Here is a 19710-nt window from a genome sequence, read left to right on the forward strand (position 1 = left end):
GGTAGCATCACCAATCTCTCCCACGCAGACCCTGTCCCTTCCTGTTAGAGAATAAGAGGAAACACTTCCTCCAGCCCAAGAGGCTTCAGCGAAATAAAACGTATCTAAAACCAGGTCCTTCCCAGCTGATAATCCCCTTGCTTCTGAATGGGAGGGGGTTAGGAAGTGAAGAAAGAAAAAGGTTTTCATGCCTGGGCAGAGGGTACAAGCCAAGGTATACAACTTCTGTTAAGAGACAGTGAGGCACAGAGAGTTCAAGTAACTTGCCCAAAGTCACACAGCTAGTTAAGTAGCAGCAGGATTCAAAACTAGGCAGTCGGCTCCAGAGCCTGGACTCTGAAGCCCCATGACATAATATCTCTCATCCTTATAAAGACTCTCCCAGATAAGACCAATAGCAAATGAGAAAACTAAGGTTTTCAAAGAGAGAATCTTTAAGTAACTCGCCCACTGACAGATTAATAGCAGGGCAGGATCCAAAGCCAGGTCTGCTTGAGTACAGAGCTGCTGCTCCTCTTGTAGTTAGCAAGTTTCTCCCAAGCCAAAGGACAAAGGACCTGGCAGGGTTAAGAATGCTCAGGGTGGGAAACAGGGCTGCTGGCCAGATCCAAAGGCATTTTTAGGACAGTCCATATGCCGTAGGGGGAAAAAGAGCCCACGTTCCACTCCTGCATGTGGGTGAGACCTGCCCCTTCCACCAAGGCAGCCTCAATCACAGCCTCAAATCAGCTACCGGGCCACCCTCCAGGGAGATTCAGGAAGGGCCAGCAGAGAGAACCACAATGGCAGGATGAGGGAGGTCTGGGCCACACCTGCCCTCTAGCCCAGGCCCAGCTGTGTGGTCTGCAACAAGTCCTATAACCTCTGTCAGCCTCATTTCTTTGTCTCTAAAACGGGTCATTTCAGATTGCTAAATGCAGGCACGTTTTATTCCTACAACATGAAGGAACATTCAGCAGACAGCCTAAGGAAATAAAAAGAAATGGTCACCAGCATCATTTAGGAACTGCAAAATCCTCGTTTGTTTAGTAACCCAGTAATCATTGGGAGTAAGATTTTTTTAAAAACCAACAATGGGGCAGGGGTGCAGGGGGCGCTGTCCCACCCCTCTCCTTGGACTCCTGTGAGGAACCGTAAGTTAAGGTGTTAAAAACCTCACCGGAAACTTGAAAGTGCTGCAAATATGCAATGGAAGAGATATTATTAATCTCTTCTTCCTGAACAGCAAAAAAGCATCTAAGGGGCTGGAAAAACTAAGTTAACAAAAATAACTCGTGCTAAAAATCACTGTGCACAACAGAGAATACACAGCAAGGACACTCTCGATCAACAACATGGTTCCACGGGCTTGGGGCTCTGCCAGCCATGACACAGAGCAAGGATGCTGGCAAAAACGAAGTACTGATCTCGGCCCAGCTGGGCTCTTCCACTCAGGGACACAGTTCTCTAGGGATGCCCCACCCCTCTCTGGGCAAGCCTGGGAGGAGAGACAAAGGATACACAGGGTTTATCTGGAGTGTTCCATCGGCAACGGCGGGGGAAGGGTTCCTCCAAAGAGAGGTGAAATTACAGCAGATGGACATGTTTAGTTTGGGATTGAGATGAGGTCTGGAGTAAGAACATCCAAACATGACCTAAGTGGTCAACACGCCAGAAAGATACTGCCGAGTGAGGCTGGCCACGGCCTCACCTCCACACCGACAGGCTACGCAGAGACTAGACAAGCCCTAGGCATGGGCCTGCCACTCTTCTTCCCCCAGCCATGAAGCTGGCAATGCCCAGGGACATCCTTCTCAGAGCAAAGCATAGGGCCTAAAATAAGCCACAGCTGTAGCACGCTAGGAAAAAGCAAAAAGAAGCACAGCTGTTGGCTTTTTCTCCAAAACCACCCACTTCTCTCCATCTCTAATAACAACACTCAGTCCAAGCCCCCATCATCTCTACCTGGACCACTGCCCCTACAATCCACTCTGCACACACACTCAGAATGAGCTTCTCAAAATGCGTGTATATATTAAAATACAATCATGTCAGCAAGCTCCTTAAACCCTCCAATGGCTTCCTGTCGTATTTAAGATAAAATCCAAACCACAGCCTGGTCCCCATGGCACCACCTGATCAGACCCTGCTATCCTCTAGATCTCTCCTCCCACTCTCGATGCTCCAGCCACACCGGCTGCTTTTCTGCTCTTCACGTACCCTGAGCTCATTTCCAGCCTCAGGGCCTTTGCACATGCTATTCCTTGTACCTATAAAAGTCTCTCTCTCCCTCTCTGATCATGGCATGGCTAGCTCCTTCTCATTGTAACATTTCAGATCAAATGTCACCTCTAGAGAGGCCTGCCATCCACTACCCAGCTAAAATGGCCACCCAGCCACTTTTAACTCTCTGCATAGCACATTTTCTAGATGTTTCTCTTAATGAACTTTTCATATTTTTACTGTATTTTTCCTCCTCCCCACCTGCTAAGAATATACGTTCCATGAGATCAAAGTGTTTGTCTTATTTGTCACTGTCCCTGTACACAACACAGGCGATACAAAGTAGGTCCTCGACCAACACCTGCATTATAAATGAACAAGCAGAAGGAGGTATGGACCTTTTTCCTTCTACCCAGTTAAAACCTAAACCGTCTCTGTGAAGCTGGAGGAAGGGGCCTGAGCCAAGGAATGCACGTGGCCGCCAGGAGTTGGAAAAGGCAAAGAAATGGACTCTCCCCTGGAGCCTCTAGAAGTGACACAGCCCTGCTGACCCATTATAAACTTCAGCCCTCCAGAACCATAAGATAATAAATTTGTTTTAAGCCACTACATTTGTAGAAATTTGTCACAGCAGTGATAGGAAACCTGTACATTACCTAATAGGAAAAAGATCACAAGGGATCTTTTAAGTGGGGTTTCAAACTCAAATACCTCACGGTACAGGCAGGTGAGCCAAGCAAGGAAAGCAGGACAACGGGTGTCCTTTCTAAAGAGAGCAGCTCTTACTCAGTTCTGATTTCCATCATGCTGGAATCCAGGCCACATGTTGCCAAACTTCAGTATTTCAGGGGAAGCTAGAAATATACGTGTTCATGAATAATTAAGTGTGTTCATGAGAAACAGCTATCTGTCCACAGGAAGTACCAGAGGTTGGACTGTGAATGGAGGATGCCCACCTTGGAGGGCTGAGGTGTGACATAAAGCAATTAGCACGTGCTAAACCCCTGATGAACTGCAGCACTTACTACTATTCACCAGACAATGAGCTAAACTTTATAGGAAACATAAGAAAGTATCTTCTCAGAGTAGACAATACAGCCAGCAAAATAACACAGATACTCCATGAAACATTAGCAGCAAGAAACAGCCACATAAACTATGCTGAATAGGCAGTATGGTATTTGCTATAAAGGACTCTCACATCCGTCTTAAACCCATCAGGCCAAACTCAGAGGTCTGACCTAGGCCACCAAGGACAGGTGAGGAGGAGCAGAAGGACAATCCAGACGGGGAAAGGTGTGAGAAAGTCCATAAGCAAGAGGCAAGAGGTCTGTGGGGAGGCAGAGAGTCAGTCAGCCTAATGGCAGGAGCAGGAAGTTCAAGGGAGTGGCTACAGGGATTTCTGGAAAAGCAGTCTGAAGACAAATGGTCCAATACCTCAGACTTCCCACTAAGAGGCTTGAACTTTATCCTGCAAGTTCTAGAAAGACACTAAAAGTTGAAGAGAGGGTGGTGACATGACCACAGCTAGTCAACATGGCCACATGCAGACGGAAACGAGCAAGAGAGGCTGATGGCTGAGCGCCAAGATAAGCATGGCTAAAGTTACTAGAGCCCACGCAGGGATGACATCTTTCCCCTCCCTGACCCTCCACTCCCATAAACCTGGAGCCTGGCACAGTGCCTCAAGCATATCGGGTTCTCAGCAGAAATGAAACTGAATTAGTAAACGGCTCTCTGGCCACAGGAAGTACCAGAGGTTGGACTGTGAACAGAGATATGGGCTCCTTGTTCCCAAATACTAAGGTAACTGCCAGTCTTGGGCATTTTTTCTTCTCTCCTAAGTGAAACCCAGTCAAGATATATGGGGGAAACAGCTGTCCAAAGAGTCATGCTCCTCCCTTAGTGTAGAAGAGTTGCTAGAAAATGGCTGGAAATGGAGATTTCCCAGGTCCCCTTGCTTCACAGTGGGGTCACATGACCAGTTCTCACCAATAGAATGTGGGTGGGAAGTGACATCTGGGTCAGGGCTGTTAGGAATGAGTGTGTCCACTCCATTATCCTTCCCCTTCCACCAGCTGGAATGGTGGCACATGGGATGGAAAAAGCTTGGATCCCTGAATCACTTTTCTTTCGGGTAGAGGAGAGTCTCCCACCAACCAGGAACGCTAGCTACGTACTGCTACAGGAACAAGAATTAAGAAGTAAGCCTTCGCAATACCAGGCCACTGAAACTTTGAGATCTGTTACCACAGCTAGCACTACTCTAATTAACACAACAGATAAAATCACTCTGGGATAGAAATCACTACCCCTCACCCCAAGAGAAAGCCTGTTTAAGGAAACAAAACAAAACAGGAAGCTGACTCCAGGAGGAATGGAGTAGAGTCCAAAGACTGTAGGACAATCTGATTCATGACTTCCAGAAAGTCATGAAAAAAGCCAAAAACTCACATTGGCAGAGTCAGCCCCTGACAAAACATCACCGTTTAACTAAGCCAAGACCAAGAGCATACTAGATGGGGGTCTTACAGACGGGAAGGATGATTTTTCTAAGAGGCGGTACTGGCACAGCTCTGGCCCCAACCAATGATTCTCCGGGTGTGGGGCCAATGGTATCCACAAACCCCAAGGTCTGACTTAGATGGTAATGAAAGCATCCAGATAGCCAGAAAGAATGGGCAATCCCTCACTGTAAAAGCCCCACTGAGCCCAAACTCATTAATACTGCAACCCTGTCTGAGGTGAAAATGAAGAAACCCTCAGAGTTGCAGAGGACAGAAAGAAGCAGACCACTGGAGTGCCACGTCCTTGTGTAATTATGTATTTGAGGTAGTTTTCTCTCTAGCAGGGAACAGTGTGTGGGTGTGTGTATTTGTGTTTTGGAAAGTACACAAAGGACAGAATTTAAGATTTCCCTTCTCTTCTCAACACCCTCCCTTCCCCACCCGTTGGAAAAATTCCATCAACCCTGAATCTAGCCTGGAAATGAAACAATTAGGAACAAGAGCTGCAGAGAACAGCAGCCTCTCTATTACTGAGGAGGCTGCTGCGGCAGGTCACACACAAAGCCAACCCTTCCTCCTTGTTCTCACAGCCCAGCAAGGACCCAGAGTCCCACTTAATAGAGTCACCACAACTATGGCCTTCCTCTCCATAGGAACTGAAACAAGGAACCCATTTCTTTCTGTTGATAGCACCACAAACACTCTCGGGCTGCAAACTTCCCATCTCCTCTGCCACCTGCCTGCAAGGTCCACGCTTAATCTCAGTTCTACTACTTCTCCTCCCCTAATTCCAGCACCCAAGTCCAGGCCTCTTTACCTCAACTCTGGGATCCTGCAAAGGTCTCCTAACAGGTTTCCCAATTCCCAGGGTCTCCCTTCTCCGATCCAGACTAAACACTGCTCCCTCTTATCATGTCACTCTCTTGCTCAAAGACCCTTAATGGGTCCCTACTATCTAACAAAAACCTAAACTCTTAACTCTGGTCATGGGTAACTCGTGGGTGGCATTTTTCTTTCTTCTTCAAACTTATCATTATGCATGTTCTCCTACTTCCAGATTTGCTCATGGTATTTCTTGTACATCTCTCCCTATTTCTATGCATCCAAAGTCTACCGGTCCACGTTCCAATTTAAATGCCACTTCCTCCATGAAGCTTTCCTTGATCCTGCCTGCTTAGTCCTTCTCACCTATGACTTCAGTCCACACTTTATATAAACTTGTGCTGTCCATTATGGTAGCCACCAGCTACGTGTGGCTACTGAGCACTCGAAATGTGGCTAATGTGACTAAGAAACAGAACATTTAATTTTATTTCACTTTGATTAAGTTAAACATAAATTTAAAAACTGATACTCAAAATTCAATTATTGGAAAACTGTTAAGTATGTTCAGAACAACTTGGATACATGAGTTCACTTTTTTAATTATAAATTTTATGGATCCAAATACAGATCAAATATAGATCAAATTTTCCAATGAAAATTTCACATTCAAACTAAGATATTTTATAAATGTAAAACACATACCATATTTGGAGTCTTAGTATGAGAAAAAGGACAGTAAAGTATCTTAATAATTTTTATATTGATATGTTAAAATGATAATATTTTAGACATTGGGTTAATTAAATATATTATTAAAATTAATTTCACTGCTTCTCTTTTTTAATATGGCTATGAGAACACTTATAATTACATATATACTTCACATATTTCTACTGAACAGTGCTGACTGAGTCCCATCCTATGACATTTACCAGTTTCTACTTGTGTTAGCTTTTGTGACTATGGCTTATCTACTCTTCAACCTCTTTAAGGGGAATCTCATTCATCTCTACAATAGCAATAATAACAATAATAGCTAATATAATGAGACTTACCAGGTGACATATACACTTTAAGTACTTACATCTACAGTATTAACTCATTTACTCCTGACAACAGCCCTACAGGTAGATACTGTGACAATCCCCTTTTTGCGTTTGGAGAAATTGAGACCCAAAGAGTTTAACTGACACTTAAGAATTTGAAATAACGTGCCTGAGGTCAAGCAACTAGTAAGTGGCAAATCTGGCATCTGAACCCAAAGTCTTGAGAGCTCATATGCTTACCTATGTGCTAACCACCTGCCCTCCACGTGCCCAGCACCTGGCCCTGAGCAGGCAGGCAGAAAACAGGCACCAAACAAAACACAACTTCTCACATATGCAGGACGGCTAAGCTACAGCAAGAAAGGACACTTAAAGATTATAAAAGAAAAAGAGCAGAGGGGGTGGTGAAGATCAAAGGACCGCCAGAGTACAAGAATATACTGTAAGTCTGTGAAGTCTAAACAGTGACTTCTGCAATAAGAGCGACAGCTAATATCGCGCAAGCCTGATGTTTTGCGTTTTCAGGGTGTTGCTGGAAAACACAATTGTCTAGGATTAGAGCCTCAGTTCCCTCACGCAGAGAAGAGCCATCCAATTCTGATATTCCAGGATCACCATCAGAAGATAAGCAGCTGAGGGAAAGCCTCGAATAATCCCTGTGGTTAGGGCCACACATAATGTCAAAAACAGCAGATTTTTAAAAATCAATCAGGGGATCCAAAAATCAGCTTTATGGTGACAAAAAGAAAGAGTTGGCTCAGGAATAGCACCCATGACCAAAAATATCAAGATAAACTTGGCTTGGCTACAACAATGTCCTCTACGAGTAAAGATTATATCCTAACTCCAGGCCAAAAAAAAAAAGTTAAAGCTAAAATACAAAGATTACAAAGCTTCCAACACACCCTTCACCAGAAAACTTCAACTTTTAATTCAAATAACACTAACAAGTCAAGTCTTTCTGTACAATGAGGCCTCCCCTGGAGGGGAAGTTTCACAAATAAAGGAGAATTGTCATGTCTTTAGCCAAGGATCCATGACAGCCCATGAGAACTTTTTCAGAGGAGGGCTCCACCTGCAGACAACAGTGCCAGGGGACTTAAAGTACAGCCCCAACCAACAGCTACATAATGTACTCCAGTCATTGGGCAGGAGGAACCACCATCCTGCCCAATACTAGGACAAAGTGACTGCAGTCAGTCGAGCTTAGACAACACTTGAAAGGTAGAAAATGATAAACACCATTGATGAATGCAGCAGAGAATCCCTGTGACATGAAGCACAAGTCAAAATGCCTGGGATTGACAGGAGGTGGGAAAGAGTTCACCAGAGTGCCCAGGGCAGAAGAAAACAGAAACTCCTTGAGGACAGGGCCAGGGTCTGCCCTTCTTAAGTGGGGGCTGGGAGGACCCAGCTCCTCTGCTACCTACAACTCCGACCATGACACAGGCCCAAGCTGTGCTGGCCAGCCTACTTACTCATCCAGTCCTTAGTCAAGATGACACTTTGGTTCCTATGAAGCTAGTAAATCTTGCTTGCCCATTCTAGTGAACATAGACAAGTGGACGGATTTCATTACCAAAGCCCAACCCTAAATCTAACCAGTTTATCCTCACCTCCCTACTGCCCATTAAATCTAAATCTAACATTAATGTACCTCCCTACTGCCTACTAAATCTAACATTAATGTACCCAGGCTCCATAGCCTCCTCACATGCCACTATCCCCACTTTCCAGCTTGATCTTCTACTTTCCTGTGCTCAGCCAGGCTGAACAGCCAGTGGGCTGGTGTCTCAACACACCTCATGCTCTCTCATCCCCCCCTTCATCCACCTCTACACGCAAGATCCATCATGGTATGACAAGTACTATTGTGGAACAGACAAAGGTATTCCATGGAACACTAGATTCCCCTACCCGACCTCTGAGATTACTGTGGGAATTCCCTGGACATTTAAGTCCAGAAAATGCTGAATACTTTATCCCCTCCTTTGAGGTGCAGAGTGTACATTGGCATACCAAAGGCCCTGAGAAGTCCTGCAGTTAAGAAACAGTCAAATGGGCAAAGGACTTAAATAGACATTTCTCCAAAGAAAATGGTCAAAAAGCACATGAAAAGATGCTCAACATCACTCACTAATAATCAGGAAATGCAAATCAAATCTACAACAAGATATCACCTCACAGCCATTATGATGGCCACTATCAACAAAACAGAAAACAAGTGTTGGTGAGGATGTGGAAAAATTAGAACCTCTATGCACTATTGGTGGGAATATAAAATAGCACAGCTGCTATAGAAAACAGTTTGGACAAGGTTCCTCAAAAAATTAAAAATAGAATTACCATGTGATCCAGCAATCTCAGTTCCAGGTATATATCCAAAAGAACTGAAAACAGGATCTTGAAGAGATATTTGTAAACCCACGTTCATTGCAGCATTATTAACAATAGCCAAGAGGTAGAAGCAACCTAAATATCCATTGACATGTGAATGGATAAAGAAAGTGTAGTACATACAGTGGAATGTTATTCAGCCTTATAAAAGAAAGAAATCCTGTCATATGCTACAACATGGATGAACCTTGAGGACATTGTGCTAAGTGAAAGAAGTCAGTCACAAAAAGACAAATAATGCGTGATTCCATTTATATGGGGTATCGAAAGTAGTCAAACTGTTAGAAACAGAAAGTACAAGGTGGCTGCCAGAGCAGAGGAGAGGAGAGAAACCAGGATGAGTTGTTTAATGGGTATGGAATTTTGGTTTTGCAAGATGAAAAAGATCTAGAGACCTGTTGCACAACAATGTGTACATATAGTTAACACTACAATTTTATACATTTGCAAATGACTAAGATGGTAAATTTCATGTTATATGTTTTTTACCACAATAAAAAAATTAACTGTTCAGCTCATTTCACTATTTTCTTAACCATCGAATATATTTTTTGCAGAGCATCTTACAAGATACAACAGTAATGCTATAGAACATTGTTTGGGGAACCCCATTCTAAACATGAAAGAATCCTAAACTTCATACTGTTGCCTCAAGTCATTCATTCCCTTTGTTTATTCATTCCAGCCCTTCATTTGCTCCTGAAGCCAGGAAATCCCATGTCTCCAGGTAGGGGTCCAATCTTGAGGCTGTCCCCAGGTTAACAAAGGCCTGACATTGTCACAACTATGTGGACTAGGACCTTTGGGAGAGGCAGAAAGGAAGCCAGCCAAAGTGGACATCTTTTGGGATCTTTGCTCAGTTGACAGTAATATCCTTGTCTGCCACCCCCTCTGTCACGGTGGACTCTCATAACTCATGTCTATACCACATGATGTCACATACACACACACAAACACACTGTCTCTGTCTCTCTCTCTCTCTCTCTCTCTAACCAGGACCAAGAAGGACCAAGTTGTTACACCAATCAAGTTCTCACTTAGATTTGGGATTAAGGTTCTAACTCAATCTGGTATCTTGAAAGTAAGAAATAAAGAGATATAAATGTAGGAGCTGCCAGGTTTATACCACCCTACCCTGTTGGCTGAGAAACAGAGAAACTGATGTGCAGCAAGAGCTGAAAACCCTCCCATCCCAGTTCTTCCTGAGGGCCAACTACATTCCTGCCCTCGAGTTCCACACGACATCCTATCTAACATGTTATCTGACATGCGTAACTCTGAGGAGACCATTCTCAACCCGGGGTTGTGCCAGTGCAGTAGCTCTGACCCTAAACTCTTATAAAACACTTTTATTGCTCAAGGTACCTGAAGGTAGTTTCTGAAGACTCCTAGAACACCAGCCTTATTTCCCACTATTGCTTTTTACTTCCCTGGGCTCTTGCCAGGGAAACGTATCCCACTGTTTCTGAAAAACACTCCACGCTTCCCTGCTTTTCTGCCTTTGTTCCTACTAATCCTCCTACCTAGAGAACTCCTTCCTTCCTCCTCCACCTCCTGCTTCTATTTACCCAAACTCCACCCATCCTTCAAGGTCCAGTTCCAATGCCTCCCTTGCCCCAGGAAGCCCTCTGTTATCCTCCCCCCTCACTCTCAAACTTCCATAGGCCTCTGTCCAGATTTTGATAGCACTTACCACATTCTACCTTGCAATACAGATATGTATATGTACATCTTAACTCCCTTACTAAACTGTATGCTTCTTGAGACCAGGAATTCTCACTTTTTTATCAAATCCAATACCTAAGGAAGGCAGTACATTGCACATAAGCAAAGGCTGGAAAAAACATATGTAGAGATGACACTATGGAAGAATAGCACTTTGTATGTATATTGTTTCATCTCCCACAAAACCATAACGATAGTGAGGGCAGATATTCAATCTTAAATTTATCTTTGTAACCCTACAGTACCATGACCATGGTGTAGGCACTCAAAAACTTGCTGACTCAATAATCTCAGAGTGGATCCTAAAATCCTTCATCTTCCTGCCTGTCAGACCTATCACATGAAGTCTCTGCTTCTCCAAACCCAACTCTCCTCTACTCTAATAACTAGTGTTCTCAGAGGGAAACGGCACTTACTGAGTTGCTTCCATCAGATGTGATGGTTGGGGTGAGAGTATTCAGTATGGTCCCTAATACCTGCTAAGGAAGAGATCCATGATGACTTTCTGGTTACTCTTCTGGCCATACCAGAGGAATGGGGCAGTCTGGATGGGCAGAAGGGAAACAGGACAGACAATTCTCATAGGGATAAGATGTGGTGGAGGAGATGGGGTGGCGTATGTCAGCAACAGAAAGGTCCAGGACTTCTGCCCCTTAATTTGCCCATTAATTCTTTCACAATTTATTGAAAGTTGGCTAAATTCACTGGAAACAAGGAAGCCAGAGCCAAATCTTACACAGTTAGTGAGACCTTATTAGATACAAGCCCCTGTGTCAAGCCCTGGAAGACGTGCTTGGTTGTGGGTTGACAAGTAGAATCATACAGACACATGAGGGCTGGGGAGGAAAGACTGAAGAGAAAGGAGAGGCTGTTGAGTTCCATCACCGCCCACCTTCGCTCAGTACCTGGTGAGCATCTCCTGACGGGATGATGTAGGCCTGGATCGGTTCTGTCACGTATTCAGAATTCCTCATGGCTTGTCTCAGCTGCCGAAGCAGCTCTGAAGTCATCTTTGGAGCCATTTTGCTGTCTGCAACAACAGAAGAGTTTGTTCCAAAACCAGCCTGGCCCCTACAATTCAACAACCAGTACAAATCGGGCTGTAACAAGAAGTGCTTTCTATGTTCTGTTCCACCCCCAGCTGTGTCTGCAAACTGACCACCCCACCACAGACCAAGCCCAAAACTGCCAGAAACACTGATATTCACAGTTCCTAGATACTACTTCCAAATAGCCATTTGTGGCAAGAAAAGTTTAGCTGCTAATCATTTCCAAATTGGTTACCTCTTTCACTTATAGGACTTTATTCTAAAGAGATAATTAAACAAGTGCACAAAAACATAGGTGTTTATCCTTGTTTATAGTAGTAAAAAAAAGGGGGTGAAATACATGATGGGTTAAATAAACTGTAATACATACTATAAGATATTGTGCAATCATTAAAAATGACACAGACCTAGAAAAAAATTATATGGGCCTATATTTGACTTAGAAAGATGCCCAGATAGCCGTGGTGGGTGATTAAAAACAGATTACAATAGAATATGTATAGGCAGTTACCACTTATTTAAAATTGTGCATGTGTATATGCAGAAAGAAGTTTCTAGAAGGACAGTCACCCAAGTGTTATTAGTAATAGTAATTACCTTTGGCTATGTAAATTTGGAGTGAGTATTTTCTTCTTCTGGTATTTTTCTGTGTAAGTCTGACTGCTTTAAAAGAAGTATGTTTTATAAACTTTCTGTTAAACAGACAACCACAGATTTGGAGAAGAAAGATCAATCCACTAGTAGTCACAAGTCTTCGGCATTATGCTCTAGTGACTACTAGCTGCCAAGCAGCTGTGCAAGGGAGAAGGACACTGGGGCCTCAGTGCTCTGTGTTCTCCTCTCCAAAATAGAGTGGAGGTGGATTAGACCCAGGGTTTTCAAACTGAGCCTCAAGAAGTCCCAGGGGTCCAAGGGAGTCTATCATCTCAATAAACCCAAAGCTGGAGTCACCAGCTTTAGAAAATACAAAATAGAAATATAAAAATCATTAAAAAAGAAATGTTATGAACATTAAATGTGGTCCTACTAGAAATTCTTAAACTTTTATGAATTTGTAAGTAGTGAAAATCACTTACAAATTCATAAAAGTTTAAGAGACTCTATTTCTACATAGAAATATGATGAAGGCACAGATGACACAAGCTGACTTCACCACTTTAGCTGGTTCTTCAAAAAGATTTTTTCTCAACAAATATTGATATCAGTTAATGTTCTGAAAAACATCACAGCTGTAGTCCCATGGCTATATAACAAAACAACATCACAAGAGGCCAACTATAGAATAGTAATCATGCATATTTTACTACATCCCATATACTGGCACAAAACTGTACTATTAGAATTCAATGTAAAATAATGAGTTTTTCCAACTCATTTTTAACAGACTTTATTTTTAGAAGTTATAGATTCATAGCAAAGTTGACCACAGAGCTCCCATATAGCTCCTGCCCCAAAACACACACAGCCTCCCCCACTACCAATATCCCCCACCAGAGTGGTACATTAGTCACAATCGATGAACCTATATTAACATATCATTATCACCTAAAGTTCATAGTTTATTCTTGGGTTCATTCTTGGTGTTGTACACTTATGGGTTTTGACAAATGTATAATGACATATATCCACAATTATAGTATCATACATTGTATTTTCACTGCCCTAAAAATCCTCTATGCGCAGCCTCTTCATCCCTCCCTCCCCCTCTCCTCCAACCCCTGAAAATAACTGATCTTTTCTATCATCTCCATAGTTTTACCTTTCTAGAATGTCATATAGTTAGAATCATACAATATGTAGCCTTTTCAGATTGGCTTCTTTCACTTGGTAATAGGCATTTAAAGTTCCTCCATGTCTTTTCATAGTTCGATAGCTCATTTGTTTAGCCCTGAATAATATTCCATTGTCTGGATGTATCAGTTTTATTTATCCATTCACCTAATGAAGAACATCTTCGTTGCTTCCAAGTTCTAGTAGTTATTGTAAAAACTGCTATAAATTAGTAATAAAGTGCAAGTTTTTGTGTGGACCTAAGATTTCAACTCATTTGGGTAAATATTAAGAGTGTGACTGCTGAATCAGATGATGGTAAGGGTTAAGAAACTGCCCAGCTATCCTTCAACGTGGCTGTACCATTTTGCATTTCCATCAGCAATGAATGAGCGGTCCTACTGCTCCATATCCTTGTCAGCATTTGGTGTCATCAGTGTTTTGGAGTTTGCCAACTTACTTTTTTTTTTTTTTTTTTTTTTGAGACAGAGTCTCACTGTGTTGCCCAGGCTAGAGTGAGTGCCATGGCGTCAGCCTAGCTCACAGCAACCTCAAACTCCTGAGCTGAAGGGATCCTCCTGTCTCAGCCTCCCGAGTAGTTGGGACTACAGGCATGCACCACCATGCCCGGCTAATTTTTTCTATATATATATATTTTTAGTTGTCCATATAATTTCTTTCTATTTTTAGTAGAGATGGGGTCTCGCTCTTGCTCAGGCTGGTCTCGAACTCCTGAGCTCAAACGATCCGCCCACCTCGGCCTCCCAGAGTGCTAGGATTACAGGCGTGAGCCACCGCGCCCGGCCTCCAACTTACTTTTTAAACAAATAAAAAATATTTTACTTAACCAAAAACATTCCAACGCACGATGCTGTATGTAACGCAGTTACATGGAGGCAATCCCATCAGGTTATCTTCAAGGATAGACACCCTGACTCATGGTGGCTTATCCTCTGCTGGGTATGGATCCTTTCTGGTTCTTTTTCTTTAATATATTCAATTGCTTCTTCCCTTTCATCATCACTAGCACCTTGGGCTTCTATACCTCAGTTGCTATGGTTATCGTCAATAGATTCCCCTATGAGATACCACATTGATCTTGAGAGTCATTGAAAAAGTGCCCTGTTCATCTGTAGCAAGGGCAACTTCAGCAGCAGGCCTCAGGGCTCCACCTCCAAGTTCTGGAGGGACTGAAGTACTCAAAGGGAGAGTCACTGGAAACCATACTTGAACCACTCATGATTCAAGCATATCCATGTTCCTTGCATTACCACTGCTTCTGAATACTCTTCAGGGGGCCATTCTTCCCTCCTTATTTTTTATTAAGAGAGAGGAGGTCTTGCTATGTTGCCCAGGGTGGACTAGAACTCCTGGGCTCAAGTGATCCTCCCACCTCAGCCTCCCAAGGAGCTGAGATTACAGGCGCACACCACTGCACTCAGCTATCCTTTCCTTTTGTCTAATCTACTAAGCCTATAATTCCTCACCTATCAGACAGAGAAAGAGGGCTCAGAAGTACTTGGTCCAATCTAAGTTTATACGTCAACACCTCCACTGGGTTCAAAAATGAAGCCTATTGTGACCTCAGAAGCTTACCAGCATCTGAAAATTTTACTCTGTTATCTTTCAGGAGCTTCAGAATAGATTTATCATGTTTGCAAACCACATTTCTGAGCAAGTTATCATTCTTTAAAAGAGCCAAGCAAAAATGAAGACTTCTTTAGCAGCAGTACTTCAACCTTGGCTGCACATTAGAACTACCTGGGGAACTTCTGATTTAATTGGTTTGGCATGCAGCCTAGGCCTCTAGAATTTTAAAAAGCAAAATATGATACAGTCCAATATACTTTCTTTCAAGATCATTAATTTTTTTAAAGAATCTGGCTTCTATTTAGGCGCATTCTGACTTAAGGATTTTGGTGGCACTGACTAGGTGTTTAGCACTGACTGCAGTATCAACAGTATCAGTCACTAACTTCATCAATAAAGTCAACATTACCAATGGCAAGCACAAAATCTTCAATTACGAACTAAAAACTAAAGGCAAAGTGAGCCTAGTCAAAGACATCCTCTGTTTCCTGGTCACTGTAGCTTGCCTCCTCGCCACCACTTTCTGAGCTGCATCACCATCACTGGCTTCATCATCACGCTCCTCCTCCTGACCGGCATACAAGGCTTCCTCAGAACCATGAGAATCATCAGCCTCACTCTACTAACATGGCATTTTCACACTTCCCTCCACAATGCCACCTGCCCCCACTACACACCCAACCCCTTCCCTCTCTTCCTCCTCATCCTCATGCCCATAGCACTGGTTGGTGTCCCTGGGCAAATGGCTGAGGCAATGGCTACAGCAGCGGAGACAGCTACCACCCAGGTAAATAAAGTGGGTGATGGTGACTGAGGGAGCTGCAGTCACAAGGACAATAGGTCTTGAAAGTGACAGAATCAGTGAGCAGCTGGAGCTGAGGAGAGGACAAAACTGGTACAATTATAAGTCCCACCCAATAAGGTAGCAGTGGCCGAAAAGGCAGCCAAGATGGAGGAAGTAAAAGTCCTGGCTGATGACCCGTAGGTAATGTTTATGAGGATTAAATAAGTCGCTATATATAAAGCACTCAGAATCAGTGCCTGGCACACAGTAAATGTTATGTGTGTGTAGTTATTAGAATTAGAGACGCAATTAACCATAAATACAACATGATAAATGGAGTAACAGGTGTGTACGCCACTTCTCCTTAAGGCGGGGATCATGTCACCTCTGTATCCATGCATCCAGCATAGCACCTAACACATACGCCGACTCAAAGATGGCTAAATGAATGTTACAACATTGCATGTATGACCTTTTCAGACCCAACATAATAAACAGTAACAAGTCTTTAGTGAAAAAAGAAAGCTAAGATCTTAGAAGATACTGTATTATAATATCTGCTCTTTCCACATCCTATTACTTTTTAGAAATGTTAGAAACAGCCAAGAACTAGGCAGAGTGTAGAGGAAGGTGGGAAGCCAATAGCAACAGGCCTAGACCACGATGAAACATTAGCCCGTACACTGCCCTATTTTTAAATTACGCCTTAAAGAGAATGACTCATTTAAAATTCTCTTGCATACATGGGTCTGCTTTTAGAAATAAGTTCCCAAACCTTTGGCCTTTATCACAAACAAGATTTTTCACTGATTTTACAGTAAAATCACACCATACTTACCTGATGGGTGGCCAGGCAAATTAAGCATACCAAGTGTGAAAGCACCATGCGTAGCATTTAATACACTGTAGGAGCTCAAAAAATATTTGAACTTGGATCGGAAGCACCAGCTGGGATTCCTACACATCTTACTGTAAGAATAGAAGAGGCTGGTTTACTCCAATTTCAGCATCTTAACACATGCACAGATGCTCTTCTAGCATCAATAGCTTTAGAAGTAGTAGTTTTGTTTCTCTGTTGCTCAGCTGAGGGAAGGCCAAGGGCTTTACATACATTAGTGGCTAATTCTCACAATAATCCTCCAAGGGAGGTTTCACTACTCCCTTCTTACCCATAAAGGAACAGGAGTTAAAAGGAGTTAAGTACTTTCCCAACTCAGCTGGATCATCAAGAACCAGGACCCAAGGTCTATCCAATTCCCAAGTCCATGCTCTATTATTCCACTTCATCTAGGGGACATAACAGAGGCCTAAAACATTCTAAGACCAACAGAACCAAAACAAGTGAGCTCCAATTTCCAGCTGGGATCTACAATGTCTCAGACAACTGAAGCTCCCTGATCTCTATTTCCTCATATACAATAAAAAGAAAGAGAAGTTCTCCTCCAGCTGTAAATTTGATGATTCTATTACTTTCTACCTTTCTTTACTTCTTTTTCCTATTCCTTTTTCCTCCTTCTTCTGCCACCTCCTAATATGACCCAAAATATGTTGAATACACCTATTTTTTTTAAAAAAAGGACCTAAAATGGCATGTAATTATAGCACTGATCTTCCAAAGACAGATTAGATAGGCATGGTTTCTTACGTGCTTAATGGGATCAATTTTCAGTCAGCTAAAAGGAAATACTGTAGTTCTAGAAACACAGTAATACACCACTTTTCAGAATTTGGGTTTCTGACAATCCATCAGACAATTAACTAGTTCTGGGGAGAAGGGATGATCCCAGAAATTTTTCCCAGAAAGATATTCCTAAATGCACACTCAATTTATAAATCACAACAATATATTATAAACTTTTTTCATTTCATAATGTTATGATGAAAGTTGAAAGCTACTTTCTAAGGCAATCAATAAAGGACTATATTCGAAAACAAGATTAGAAAAACTAGAATAGTACATTTTCAATAATAACCAATCTCCACCACCACCACAAGAATGGGAAATGCAGAAAACCTATAAATTATTCTCTTAATACCTAAAAAAAGTGGTAAATATATAGAAACAGTAACCAACCAAAAAATAAAATGGTTTTTAATTTTCCAGATACTCACCCCCAGCCATGATCTATTACTAATTCTTTACCCTCTCTTCTCCCCCAACTGGAGTTTGGAGTGGGAAGATCTAAAATCCTTTTTAGGCCGGGCGTGGTGGCTCACGCCTGTAATCCTAGCACTCTGGGAGGCCGAGGTGGGCGGATCGTTTGAGCTCAGGAGTTCGAGACCAGCCTGAGCAAGAGCGAGACCCCATCTCTACTAAAAATAGAAAGAAATTATATGGACAGCTAAAAATATATATAGAAAAAATTAGCCGGGCATGGTGGTGCATGCCTGTAGTCCCAGCTACTCGGGAGGCTGAGGCAGTAGGATCGCTTAAGCCCAGGAGTTTGAGGTTGCTGTGAGCTAAACTGACGCCACGGCACTCACTCTAGCCCGGGCAACAGAGCGAGACTCTGTCTCAAAAAAAAATAAATAAATAAAATCCTTTTTAGATATTCTAATTGATAGATAAAAATAATTACCTGTTTCCACACCTGCGTCTCCTGAGAGTGTCACTTCGTTAGGTTCAATTATTCTTAAACTTTTCAGCTGAAAATCCTGGTGATTCGCCCTTAAGAAGAGAAAGAACAGGATGTTGCAGACTTTGACCACAGTAATGTGGCAAGGCTCAGTCAGACAGGACATCAACTTGACTTAGCAGTTTTCTTACCTGACTCAAAAGGACTCTCATCCCAATTATAGGTGGCAAAATACATAAAAGTTTCAGATAAAACTTGCAGGTGTAAAACATCACCACAGCGGGTGAACCTTCTCAATTCTAGCTTCTAATTCACAAATTCTCTTCAGCTATGTCTAATCTCCTGTTTAACTAGACTAAGAAGATTTTATTTTTAATCACTATATTTCACTTGTATAAATTCTATTTGGTTCTTTTTCCCATCTACCTGTTCTTTCTTTATGGTGTCCTATTCTTTTCACTTTGGTTTCTATTCTTTCTCTTACTGCCTTAATCATTTTAGGCCCTTATTTTATCATTTCTTTCAGAGTTTCCATTAGAAGGTCTTGGGATAGTCTCAGGTTTGCTGGGTCTGCCACTTCCCTCTCTTGGTGGCTCATCCCTTCTGTGCCTTATAACCTTTTATTAAGATTTTATGGCCGGGTGCAGTGGCTCACGCCTGTAATCCTAGCACTCTGGGAGGCCGAGGCGGGTGGATAGCTCGAGGTCAGGAGTTCGAGACCAGCCTGAGCAAGAGCGAGACCCCCGTCTCTACTAAAAAAAAAAAAAAAAATAGAAAGCAATTATCTGGCCAACTAAAAATATATATAGAAAAAATTGGTGGCACATGCCTGTAGTCCCAGCTACTCGGGAGGCTGAGGCAGTAGGATTGATTAAGCCCAGGAGTTTGAGGTTGCTGTGAGCTAGGCCGACGCCACGGCACTCACTCTAGCCCGGGCAACAGAGCGAGACTCTGTCTCAAAAAAAAAAAAGAAAAAGAAAAAAAAAAAGTTTATTAAGAGCATATCTTCAGGAGAGACTACCTATGAAAATGGAAGTGTCCTGCTTTGTACAAGCATTACTATCATTGTTTGCATCTAAGACTAATTTTCACATTAATTTCTTAGCTAGAAGATTTGCACACAAGTTTCCTGATCCCATATGGAGATAACACATAATATTATAGCAGAGACCTAAAAAACATGAGGAAGCAAGCTATGTGAATGGCTAGGAGAACATTCCAGAAAAGGAGACTAGCACG

At 42.6% G+C, this 19710-nt stretch overlaps 1 protein-coding gene across 11 annotated transcripts in view; it reads right to left on the bottom strand.

Annotated features, from left to right (window-relative positions):
• XPNPEP1 (X-prolyl aminopeptidase 1) overlaps positions 1-19710 on the bottom strand; it is a 53059-nt gene that overhangs the window by 27290 nt on the left and 6059 nt on the right. For 8 of the 11 annotated variants that reach the window (XM_069460842.1, XM_069460833.1, XM_069460836.1 and 5 more), the window contains exons 2-3: positions 18475-18563; positions 11608-11732 (exon numbers count right to left, since the gene is read on the bottom strand). In XM_069460842.1, coding sequence (XP_069316943.1) covers positions 11608-11732; positions 18475-18563 — 214 coding nt within the window. Of the gene's footprint in view, positions 1-11607; positions 11774-18474; positions 18564-19710 lie in introns of all 11 variants that reach the window. The other 3 variants (XM_069460840.1, XM_069460839.1, XM_069460835.1) reach the window with 2 other exon arrangements.

Source organism: Eulemur rufifrons, chromosome 28 (genome assembly GCF_041146395.1).
Source record: "Eulemur rufifrons isolate Redbay chromosome 28, OSU_ERuf_1, whole genome shotgun sequence".
NCBI lineage: Eukaryota > Metazoa > Chordata > Mammalia > Primates > Lemuridae > Eulemur > Eulemur rufifrons.